Source organism: Armigeres subalbatus, chromosome 2 (genome assembly GCF_024139115.2).
Source record: "Armigeres subalbatus isolate Guangzhou_Male chromosome 2, GZ_Asu_2, whole genome shotgun sequence".
Taxonomy (NCBI): Eukaryota; Metazoa; Arthropoda; class Insecta; order Diptera; family Culicidae; genus Armigeres; species Armigeres subalbatus.
The window spans coordinates 43,460,297-43,473,343 of record NC_085140.1 but is presented as its reverse complement, the minus strand read 5'-3'; the positions used below and the strand labels follow the sequence as shown (position 1 = coordinate 43,473,343).

Genomic DNA, 13,047 nt, shown 5'->3' with positions numbered 1-13,047 from the left:
AGTGGTAGAAATTCAACATCTTCGTCGACGACGATAACTGGAGATCCTCAATAAATTAAATTTGATACAAGTTTTCTGTGAGGAAACAAATAGTTGTGATAATAATAAATAAATGACTATCTCAAAATCAGACCGGTGATGAAATACTGTTTTACGCGGAAGGTCATTCTATTTATCAAAGCATCTGCAACTGTCATCCATGTTTGATTGTGGCATTGACCATGGTCCGGAAAATCGGTCGGCAATGGGAGCAGTAGAAAATAGATCGTTTCAGTCGGGGGATAGTGCGTTTGGCACATCATGCGCCAGTGAACCTATCTACAAGTGACAAAACCGGAAAAATGGGACTTATCGCACCCGGGACGCACTGAATACACAATAAGTCTTCGTCGCCATCGCCGTTTGTCCACTTCAAGCTCGACTTTGGTCGTTGGCCATTCCCACCGGTCTCACACTGCCATCGACCAACTGGACGCCGGTAGATAAGACATGTTTCAGATGTGTGTCGCCAGATAGGGGTTTGTGTAACTGTGGAGTGAGCGACAATGGGACTCCAGAATGGACAATAAATCGACATAACACGTTTGTGTCTGTTTCCATTATGTTCTGTTAACATTCATGTTTTTGCTACTTGAGTTATTATACTCAATCGAATATTCTCACTTTCTTGTTTTATTATTAGAAGATTTTTTCATAAGTCTTTCGATATTTGCCATTAAACATTTGCAAATTAGGCAACGGATGTGCCTACAGCATTGCATCTATTTGTCTGTGAAAACTTATTCAACTTCTCTGGTGCGAACCGCAAAAGACAGGAGCAAATTGCGAAGACATTCCGTCTAACGACGACGACGTGCTAAAATTGAGTGATCTGTTCGCGTTGGTCCTCAGGTGTGATGGCATCATTAGTCAACGGCGGTAAAGCTCCTTTTTCCTATCCATTGTCGACTCAATTTTCTGAAGTTTCACGCAGCTTCCAGTTCATACTTTCAGAGTGCGAATCACGTTCTTCTCATACTCTGCACTGCAACGAATGATATTGCGAGTCCATTCAGCGTATTTCCGGTGGCACAATTTATTCTCTTTTTTTTCTTTTCTGTTGATTCTCAAGGATCTTGAAAAATCGAAAGGGTATGGTACGTTTTTATATAGGGGGAATGACGGTTTAGACAGGTTTTGTTCTATTATTGTCGGGGTTTTTTTATGACTGATTATGCTCAAATATGGCCTAAACATTCTTTGCATATCAAAGAATATTGTGGCCAATTTTAATAGAATTTGGTGGACAAAAACCCCCCTGACAATAATAGAACAAAACCTGCCAAAGTCGTCTTTTCCCCTATTTAGAAAGATAGAAATGGAAATTCTTTAGGGTATATGAGGAAGGATTTCATAGTTTTAGTAATCACATCAAGGAAAACTTGCATTATTTTCCGTTAATTGTCTTCTTTTGTTTCATCTATTTTACGTAAATGTTGACCTTGTCAAAGAAAAAAATGCACATTACATGAACGAACATATATGATAGATACAATACCATTGACAGTGAATCGGTTCGATATTTTTTCCCACCGTCATCAGGTTTTAGATAGTATATATTGGAAAACCACGAACAAAAACTGCGACGAGTGAACGGCAGGGAGAACTTTCAGGCTGACTTGCTTTTTTGATTTGGACAAGCAGCTTTTCTTGGCCAAGCGGGAGGATGCAGCGCTTCAAAACAACGCCATGAAACATGCGTCTTGTTTTAGGAATGTTTTAGGGTTTGGAGAATTAATTTGAAGCTACTTACGAAGCATCAAATTGCAAGTTGGCAACGTCCCTTTTGTGTTGGATCGCCAACAACAAGGAAAGAAAGCAATTGCTCGAGATAAACTGCGAAATGAAGCTCGTCGAAACGAGTTCATCAGAGAAATGGAGACGTGTCTGATTGTGGTGCATAGCACTTTGTCAGAAGATGACAAATCATCAACCTGGCACGACAGTTTCGATGATTTCTACATTCTTCAGACGCGCTATTCTGAGAGCTGTCTTAGCGATGACAACGACCTTTTTCAGATGATGTCGTTTGGATGTGAATCTTTGTCAAATGCCTCATTTTCAATCGTTTTTCTGTTAGGAATCGTTCTGTTGCGAATGGTCTAATACAGAGTCGAATTTCTTTACAGGTTGAACAACCTATTAGGATGATGAAAATGGTATAAAATATGCAAAAAGTCGACTTTCAATTAAATATTTTAAGATTGCTTATTAGCAAGAAAAATAATTCTAATGAGCATTCATGTGTATCGCCAAAACTTTTATCGAAATTCTTTGTTGCTCCTGCCGAGATCAAAAGACGTAAGACCTTCATTATTGGAATAAACCAATATAGAAAATTAAAAATTCAAACTCATTCTGATCCAACTTTGTGGTATTTATTTAAACCGCATTATAACCTACCATGAAAACGCTTTATTTCTCAAGCAACCACCTCCGCCACCATTTCCAGCTTCCCAGAATCCAGCATCGCCATAAGTTAGCAACCGTACTCATGGTTAATTTTATACAATAAACTTGACAGAAATCCTGCGTACGATGGGGTTATTTTTCTTCCTTTTCCTGCGTTCCGTTTCCCCAACTCCGTCTCATTGTTTCAATCTCGTGACTCGGTGCTATCTTGGTGAGAAAAAGTATTCATCTTCGTTTGCCAGGGCGAGAATTCCTACCGGCTACGGCGAACGGTATGTAGGTTGCTTGCTACATACCACCACGACACCGCCATCAACAACGCACTCACTCCAGGAAGAGGCGTAATAAATTATCCTGAAGAGCGAACTTTAGCGCCACGTTTATCCTTTTTTCTATTCCGTGCATTTATCAGAGTACAAACACTATTGCCCTTAGCCGGCAGTCACCTTCGGAGACGAACCTCGACCTTTGCCGGATCCGTGTTGAAGTGCAGATAAGGAGCCTTTCTTTCCGTACGTTATGGAAACCCGATTGTGGCAGAATAAACTAAAGTACAATGCTCATTTAATATGGTTGAAACAGTGAAGCTCCTCGGAGCTGGGGGCTGTGATTTTTCTATAATGATGGAAACTGTTGTGGTGCTCGGTGATTCGGCATCTCAATGAGTATACTAAAAGCTAAATGGTGTTGGAGAAGCAAAGACCAAGGCTCTGGACTCCAATTTTTTCTCATAAGAAAGAAAACAACTAAGGAAAACGGATGAGCTGCAGCCAGGAAAACTAAGAGGCAGCGGCGATTGATCGGCGGCGTCGTGAGCAGGTGAAGGTGAAGGATCTTTTTCAGTACGTTTGTTTCTCCGTGGAAATTCTCAGGATTTTTCCAACATTTTTCTCCAGGAGAATCTTCAGAAGTTCATCGAAACAATATGTCTTGTAGTAAGACGATTTTATTCTAACCTATTTAATACTTAAGTCGAGTGAAGTACGAGACTTTCGATACGGTCTTTCTGTTAGGGCAAATACGTATCTGTAAAGTTACAATCAAGTGGTGTCAATGATCATGGGAATTTACTTAGGACACACATTTTTGCAGAAAATTCTTGTGGATTTTATTTTTCAATTTTCAAAGAAAATTCTCTGAGATTTAAACGGACATTTTTTCGGGGTTTCCACGGGAGATTCGTCAAAATTTTCTATGACAAATTTGTTGGCGCGGAGCACTTTGGCGGTTTCGGAGTTCGTAACACACTTCAACGCGGCGGGATTGGTGGAATAACGAACACTTTTATTACCGATTAATTTCTTTTAATTCGACACTCTTCTTGCTATTGCGATAGATATCATGACAGACGTGTATAGTTTGGTAGTTTTATTTTAACTAACTTGTCAATATATGCGAATTCAGAGTAGGTTTTAATTTGCAATCGAGAGTATTGAGCTACTGCGAACCTTCTCTCTTCTCCTTAGCTGAAGGCTAGGGATCAGGGATCAGATTGATTGCGATTGCTATTGATCTTATATGCTAATGATGTTATTGATAGGGTTTGCGATAACATATGCCGGCCTCCGTTGAAAGGTTAGGCCTTTCAACCAATCGTGTATACATACTTCGAATATCGATTCACTTCTCACACTAATACTACGGTCATCACTGTGCTACTTCTCCGAACAGGCGGCTTTCCTCTTGGTTTGATTTGAGTCTTCTTCTAAACGTCAACGTCATCATTAAGGCTCGAATCAGGTCGCTAGGCTTGGTTATGGGTTTGGCGGCTGCTGATAGGGTCATCCTTCTTCGTATGCTCAACCAGTGGAACACCAGTTAGACGTCGGGGTTGGGCGCACTCGAACCGGGATAGAGTCGCCGTCGATGGATCCAGGATACATGCCGGAGTACAAAACATTCCTTAGTTTTTTTTTTTAAATTTCAATGAAAAACAATACTTACAGGGCTCGGAGGCCCGAAGGCCTCCGATCGTTGCGCAGTATGATAATACCGCGATGGTAGACGTCAGTGCTAGAGGGCCTCTGAAACCTCCATGGTATGCGCAGGGCGCACCGGAAGTACGCAATTTTTTTATATGGCCCGTCGAAACTCTCCGTCGGCTGTCTTCACGTCGATGACCCTGATATTGCCATCAGCTCCACGAACGACTTGGGTGACTCTTCCATATCGCCACTTCAGCGGAGGAACATTGTTATCCTTGAGGAGCACCATTGTGCCCACTTCGACGTTGTTCCGGACCTGAGTCCACTTGGTGCGTGGGTGGAGGCCAGACAAATAATCCGTAGACCAGCGTTTCCATACTCGTCGGAGGATCTCCTGGTTCTCTTGCCAACGATCGAGGCGATTCCGAGGAACTTCGGAAAGGTCAGGCTCAGGGAAGGACGTCATGGGTCGATGAATTAAAAAGTGACCCGGAGTCCAAAACACCCAGGTCGTTTGGGTCGGCGGAGATCGGCGTAAGTGGTCTGGAGTTCAGGCAGGCTTCAATACGAACCAACAATGGGACGAAGTCATCTTGCGACAGAACGGAATTGCCAACAGTCGAACGGAAATGCTACTTAAACGACTTTACCGCCGCCTTCCACAGCCCACCGAAGTTTGGACTGCAAGGCGGAATGAATTTGAAGCGAGGTTCACAACCGCATTCTGGTGTTGTTGGGAGTGGAATTGTTTGGCTAGTTCTGCTAGTTCTCGAGCAGCTCCTCTAAAGTTTCGAGCATTGTCGCAGTGGATTGCCTCGGGTTTTCATCTGCGACCGATGAATCGATGTATTTCCGCGAGAAAAACGGCCGTTGAGAGGTCATTGACCAATTCTACATGGATGGCCTTGGTGACAAGGCAGATGAAGATGGCGATATAGCACTTAGTAGAAACTGCTTTGCGATTCTTCCGATAATAGAATGGTCCACATAGATCAACGCCGGTGTTGAGGAAAGGCAAAGAAGGCGTTACCCTTTCTGGGGGCAAATCTCCCATGAGTTGCTCCAGAACAGTAGGCTTACATCGAAAACAATTGACGCATGAATGAACCACACTCCGTGCCAAGTTACGGATGCGTAGCGGCCAGAACTTCTCCCGGACACTTGCCACAAGCAATTGTGGTCCGGCGTGTAGATATTTGCGATGATAGTGCTCCATAATAGCTTCAGTCAGCGGGTGACGAGCCGGAAGGATTATTGGATGCTTTCTGTCCTCCGAAATCAACGCATTTTTAAGACGCCCACCAACACGTAGAATGCCGTCCTTCAGAACAGGCGCAAGATTCTTCAAAGGTGAAGTCGACTTCACTTGTCCATCGGAAGCTACTGATGCGATCTCGTTTGGGAACACTTCTGTTTGTGCTAAACGCACCAATGATGAAATGGCTTGATTTAGTTCAGTGGTTTGTAGAAATCCTAATCTGCGACGAGAGTGGTTTTCTGGCTTGATATTGTAGACGAAACGTTGGATCAGGGCAATTAGACGAACTAGTGATGCAAAGGACGAACGCAGGTGAAATAACTGATTCGGTTCCTGGGTGCGAATCGGTAACGATACGGATCGTTCTTCTAATGCTTCAGCTGGAAGCTCCTGTAATTCTGCTTGTAGGAGCGGAGGCCAGAAGCATGATGGCTGCTTCAACCATGGCGGTCCTGTCCACCAAACTGTGGACTCCTTAAGCTGATTAGGTTCCATCCCGCGTGATATAATGTCCGCAGGGTTGTCCATGCCCGATACATGAGCCCATACACCATTCGCTGTTAGGTGTTGGACTTCTGAAACCCGTTTCGCCACAAAAGTTTTCCACCTGGAGGGAACCGAATTGAGCCAGTGATGCGTTATCCAGGGATGGGAAAAATCAAATTTTCGAAAAATCGAGAATGATCAAACTCACCCGCGATTTTACTTTTAAATAATCAAGTGATAAAAACTAGTCAGCGATTAAGAATCGTTTGAAAATCGTATCTTGATTTGAAGCATTTACCGTTATATTTTGAACTATGTTTCCTTACTACTGTAAAACCATAACGCCAAATAGAAGATATAACGGGACTGTTGACAATTAGCTGATATTAGTGAAGATTGATGATAGAATGAAAATTCTGTGTTTATTATCATTTGAGTACAAAATTTGAGAAGTTGTCGCTGGCGACAACTCGCCTACTGTTTTCACGTGAAAAGTTTTCACATGAAAATTGCAATCATGTTCGTCTGATAATGATCAAGCACAACACTGGCGTTATCGTTGAGTCCGACCAGAAGAAGGATCGGGTGTTCAGAGCGATGCTGGAGTTGACCTTATGGTACAAATGACTCAGTAGTAGAGCCGCAGATAACTCCAGCCTGGGTAGACTGACCCTTTTCTGCCTTTTCGAGTCTCCGAGTGGGGCCACTTTGGATTTGGCAGTCAGAAGACGCACGGAAATGCCACCATCATTAGAGACCGTTCGAATATACAAACATGCACCGTATGCTCGGATCGATGCATCACAGAAGCCGTGCAGTTCCACATTAACTGGAGCGTTGGCAAAGGCTACCCAACGTGGAACGGAAATTGATGGTAGAGCATCCAGACTGTTGCGGAAAGCAAGCCAATACTGTTGTTGGTGGTCATCGAGAGGATCATCCCAAGAATGTGAGCTTCGCCAGAGGGTTTGAACGAATATTTTAGCCAGGACTATCACCGGACCGACCAACCCTAGAGGGTCAAACAGTTTTGCAGTATCCGATAATACCGTTCTTCTAGTAATAGAGTTCGTGAGTGACCATTTAGGAATGGTATAGTGGAGTAGATCGGTTGCCGGTTCCCATATCAACCCCAGAGTTTTTATGGTAGACGGTGTGTCCAGAGCAAGCATCGAGCGCTCGTCGCGTAGCTCGGATGGTATGGCTGACAGTATGGCATTGGAGTTGGATGCCCACTTACGTAGGCTAAACCCAGCTGACTTCAGTAGGTTCCGAAGCTGGATACATAGTTGTGCTCCATCGTCCTCATCTTCGACTCCGGTGAGCATGTCGTCTATATAAAAATCTTTGGCTAATATTTCCGCCGCTTGAGGAAAATCGTTGGATCCTTGTTTAGACAACTCGAGAAGGCACCTGGTGGCCAAATACGGCGCCGAAGCCGTACCATAGATGACGGTGGTAAGTTCGAACGTTTTCAGCTGCTCCCGACTAGAATTCCGCCACAGGATACGTTGAAGAAGGAAGTCAGTTGGATGTACACGGATCTGACGATACATTTTTTCAGCATCTGCGACAATGGCATACTGACGCATCCGAAAGCGAAGCGAAATTGCGTACAAGTCATCTTGTACGACAGGTCCTACCAAAAGCGCCTGGTTTAGTGACACGCCAGAGTCAGTTCGGCAGGAGGCGTCGAACACAACCCTCAATTTCGTGGTGGTACTATCCGCCTTCTCCACGCCATTATGTGGAAGGTAGTAGGAAGGGAAGGAATCGTTGACGTCGTTGATTTCTCGCATGTGGTTGAGTTGCAAGTACTCCGTTATGAACGCAGTATATGCCTGCTTCAGATTTGGGTTGGCATCAAGTCGACGTTCCAGTGCATGGAATCTGTTAACCGCAATATTCTTGGAGCGCCCGAGCTGGGACAGAACATCGGTGCGCTTGGGTAGTGTTACCACGAATCGCCCCGACTCATCACGAAATGTGTTGGCTACGAAATGCTCTTCGCAGAAAGTTTCATCGGGAGACTGTGTACAGGGTGACCAGCAGGACTCCAGTTCCCAAAAGCGAGAGATTGTGTCTTCAACCTTCTCCATGCTGCAAACGTGGGCTACTTTCGGTTGACCTGCATGGTGATGAAATCCCACCTTTCCGGCTGCAACCCAGCCGAAAACGGTGTTTTGTAGAACAGGTTCCTCAGGGCCAAGCTTCCTGAAACCATCCAACAGGAATTCATAATAAAGCTCCATTCCCAACAGCAGATCTATCGGACCTGGGTCATTGGACTTCGGATCGACGAGGGTAATGCCGAGAGGAATTGTCTATCGAGAGATATCAACTGCATTCGATGGTAGCTCACGGGTGATCTTCTTCAGGATGTGATAGGGTTCAACGGCAGTATAATCCGAACAATGCGAACCCATTCGTACGTTCACAGCTTGGTTGGAAACGACCAGGCTGTTTCCTACTCCACCAATTTCTTGACGACAGGGATAGCGATTAAGTTTCAGCTTCTGAACCATGTTCTCGGTTATCAACGAAAGTTGCCATGCAGGATCCAACAGTGCTCTAGCCCACTGGGTGCTTCCATATGGACTGAAAATCTTTATGATGGCAGTTTGTAGCAGACCTGTAGCTGGAACAATTCGACTGCGACCAACGAGCGAGGTGGAAACGAGACTTGAGGCTTGGGTGGCGGCAGAGGGTGGATGTACTTCTGAAGAAGAGGTTGATCGAGATGGCGAGGAAGACTGATTCGAGGAGTTTGATTGGTTCACCGATTGCGAACCGGAACCAGCAACAGACGGTGTGCTTGGTTTGTGTTGGGAGGACGAGCGATCGCTAGGAGGTTGGTGTAGCATAGTATGGTGCTTCTGGTTGCAGACACGACATCCGCTGGACGAACAGGTTTTTAGATGGTGGGAGGAAGAGAGACAATTGATGCAGAGATTTTTCCTTTTCACTTGCTCGAAGCGTTGGGATACGGCCATCTTCAGGAACACTTCGCATTTGAATGGTGAGTGTTGGTTCTTCGAACAGAACAGACAGGAACCGGGCGTCGAATTAGTAATGGTGTGGACTGTATTGAATTTCGATGATTTCATGATTCCGATTTGGAATAATCAGATGAACGAGACTTCGAAGATACCAACGACTGTAGCACCATGAGATGCGTAGGAAGGAATTCCATCAGATCATTGTATTGAGAAACTTCAGTGGATCTATGATAGGCTTCCCATTGCCTGAGGGCAAAGGGATCGAGGGATTTACTGGCGTTTGTGGTTTGATTGGAAAATTCTAAGATTACTTGGTCACAAAGTATGAAGGTGATCATCGCTTTAACGGCGTTGAAGTCACTTGGATGTTTGCATGATTGAATATTCAGATAAGTTAAAATACTAAATGATTATGGAAATCAAAGTTATTACGATATCTGAATGTCCCCATGAGTGTTTTCAGGCAAAAATGGGCCTCTTAGGGGAAACGATAGGTAGGGATTGTGAAAACTGTTCAGCAGCATATAAGCATAAAAGCATATGGAGACGCATGGTACATTTGTGCGATGATTCATCTTGTGACTAAACTTTTTACGCAAATTTCATCTCATCCGTTTTATTAAATAAATGAACAAGTGTGCAAGCAGCTATATGGAACTTGTATTATGCAAAAGCTGAACCTAATTGCATGTTGTGACCTACCTGTTCTTGGTTAACAAGTCCAATACTGCGATAAAGAAATCATTAGAATTATGATTTCAAACAGCAGGTTCCCGGACATCTTCTAAGCGATTTTTACAATTCTTTCACGGTTTTCTTGTCCACCTCATCTAGTTTCCTGTTAGCTAGTTTGTTATGTTTCTTATGCTAGATCAGCTGGAGTACGAATGCTGTCATTTAGAATGTAGAAAACTTCGATTTACCAAATTCAATATGTGCAAAATTTACCGATTAGGAAGAGCCTTATAACAGAAAATTTAATCAACTCAGCCCTTTCTTGACCCTTGCGTATTATTTATTGATATACTATAGCAGACCCGACAAACTTCGTTCCGCCTAAAATTGATTTATTCTCTGATTAGATCTCATGTTATGCAGAAAATTCTGTTTCATTTGTATGAAGCCACACTCTCCAGAAGGGGAAGAAAATTCGAACCTTCACAGATGCATATTTTCCTTCCAAATCCTCCACGGGCTAGATTTTTTTCCATTTGCTTGATTAGTTCTTGAGTTATGAAGAAATTGGTATTTAATTTGTATAGGAGCCGCCCTTTCCAAGGGAGGGAGGGGTTTCGAACCATTTTAAAAACCTTCCCCGGCCCCAAAAACCTCTACATACAAATTTTCACGCCGATCAGTTCAGTAGTCTCCGAGTCTATAGTCAGACAGAAATTCATTTTTATGTATATAGAAGAAGAAGATTATCAGACTAAGGCCGGAGTAGCCTGTGCAGTGCATCTTCTCCATTTTGCTCGGTCCATGACTGCATGTCGCCAACCACGCAGTCTGCAGAGGCCCCCAGTCGTCCTCCACCTGATCGATCCACCTTGCTCGCTGTGCACCTCGCCTTCTTGTTCCCGTCGGATCGTTGTCGAGAACCATTTTCGCCGGCTCACAGTCCGACATTCTAGCTACGTGCCCGGCCCACCACAGTCTTCCGCTTTTCGCGGTGGTAACGATGGATGGTTCTCCCAGCAGCTGATGCAACTCGTGGTTCATTCGCCTCCTCCACTTACCATCCGCCATCTGCACTCCACCATAGATGGTAACTCTCCCAGTGCGTAAAACTCCCAGTGCGCGTTGGTCCTCCACGAGCATCGTCCAGGTCTCGTGTCCGTAGAGGACTACCGGTCTAATAAGCGTTTTGTAGATAGTCAGTTTGGTACGGCGGCGAACTCTATTCGATCGGAGCGTCTTGCGGAGTCCAAAGTACGTATGATTTCCTACCCTGATGCGTCTCCTAATTTCACTGCTGGTATCGTTATTGGAGGTCACCAGTGAGCCTAAGTACACGAATTCTTCAACCACCTCGATTTCGTCACCACCAATACAAACTCGTTGTGGGTGGCTTACGTTGATCTCTCTTGGGCCTTTTCCTATCATGTACTTCGTCTTCGACGTGTTGATGGACTAGACCGTTTAACTTCACTTTTCACTTTGATGTAGGCTTCCTCCATCCTCTCAAAGTTACGTGCCACAATATCAATGTCGCCGGCGAAACCAAATAACTGGACGAACATCGTGAAAATCGTACCACTCGTGTCAATCCCTGCCTTTCGTATTACCCCCTCCAAATCCGTGTTGAATAGCAGACACGAAAGACCATCACCTTGCCGTAACCCTCTGCGCGTTTCGAAAAGACTCGAGAATGCCCCTGAAACTCGAACTGCGCACATCAACCGATCCATCATCGCCTTGATCGTTTACCCGGAATTCCGTTTTCGTGCATTAGCTGCCGTATCTGGTCCCGATCGATTGTATCATATGCGGCTTTGAAGATGATGTATGGGCACGTTGTATTCGCGGCATTTCTGCAATACCTGATGTACGGCGAACACTTGATCTGTGGTAGAGCGTTCACTCAAAATCCCGCCTGGTACTGCCCCATGAACTATCTTGCAATTCGTGTTAGTCGGCGGCACATAGAACTTTTGTGCGTTATTAGCGCGGTACAGTTGCTTCGCCTCTTCACGGTCTCGTTTTTCCTCCTGGCGTTTTTCTCCTCCGGAATATCGAGTTCTGTTGGTTCCGCACCCGTTTGTATCGTGCCTCGTTCGCTCTCGTGTGGTATTGCAGCAATCTCGTCTATGCTGCATCCTTCTCCTCAACTAACTGCTCACATTCGCCATCATACCTGTCGTTGCTCTGATGGCAAGTTCGAGCTGGTAAGTTTTTTTTTCTTCTTTTTATGTCAAATTATAATACTGTTTCTCTGAGGTGAAAGAAATCGTATATCAAAACTCGTATGTATCTTTATCGCCTCCACTTTGGTTTGCATATAGCGAATCTGTGCATTATATACGATTAAATAGGTTCTTACATTATAGCTTATATTAAGAGTTATACGTATCAAAATGTTGACTGGGTGTCTCTCTTAAGTAGCTTCCCTGCATAAGCGGCCATCGCTCAGGTTCGGTTCACCTCAAGCGGTTCTATTGGCAGAAGGCGACAACGTTCCATGTACGGTGGCAGGTTTACCTGTCTCTATTCGGCATTCCATCTGGCAGCTTCCAACTCCAAAATTGGCCGTACTAGCAAACAATAGAGGGCTTTGGATGAAAATGGATCACGGAGTCCCTTTCACGGAAAATGGAGTCCCTTCTTTGAAAGTAGGTGGTTTTTCGGATTAAGACAATGGTGCATGTGATCTGTTATTCAAATGTAGGCTCTTGCCTGGATTAAGACAATAGTGGATATGATCTCTTTTTTAAAAGTAGTTGTTGACCAGGATTAAGGCAATGGTAAATGTGATCCCTTCTTTAAAAGTAGGAGTTTGACCAGAGTAAGGCAATGGTGGATATGATATCTTCTTTAGAAATGGACGCTTGCTCGGATTAAGGCAATGGGAGGGTCTCTTTCCGAAGCACTATCCAACTACGTGGCCACCAGTACCGCACTTCAAAGAAGAAGAAGAAGAAGAAAAAGAAGAAGTGATTGTTGAGGATCGACATTTGTCTAATGATGAATTGACAGAAGGCACCTGAAAACGAAGAAAGCTCCGATAAAATACCTAACGTGGCTCTGAAAGCTGCGATCTTGGAGTATCCGCATATGTTCAGAACGGCATTCCAGAAGTGTCTTTGCGAGTGTTACTTTCCGGAAATATGAAAGATCCAGAGGCTGGGAAATCCAGCATTGTACAGCCCGTATTCCAAGAAGTACGTGCAACATCTTTCAAATAGCTGCTTGTTCCTTGTTCTGAATTAGT

At 44.3% G+C, this 13,047-nt stretch overlaps 3 protein-coding genes across 3 annotated transcripts in view; 1 reads left to right on the top strand and 2 right to left on the bottom strand.

The window, feature by feature from the left end:
* LOC134214321 (5-hydroxytryptamine receptor 2A-like) overlaps positions 1–13,047 on the top strand; it is a 388,716-nt gene that overhangs the window by 128,379 nt on the left and 247,290 nt on the right. The gene's annotated exons all lie outside the window — the stretch shown is intronic.
* Positions 5,200–6,162, bottom strand: LOC134208946 (uncharacterized). Its single transcript, XM_062684915.1, has one exon. It carries the CDS (start codon positions 6,160–6,162, stop codon positions 5,200–5,202), a length of 963 nt encoding a protein of 320 aa, XP_062540899.1.
* Positions 6,636–8,372, bottom strand: LOC134208945 (uncharacterized). The gene has a single exon (XM_062684914.1). It carries the CDS (start codon positions 8,370–8,372, stop codon positions 6,636–6,638), a length of 1,737 nt encoding a protein of 578 aa, XP_062540898.1.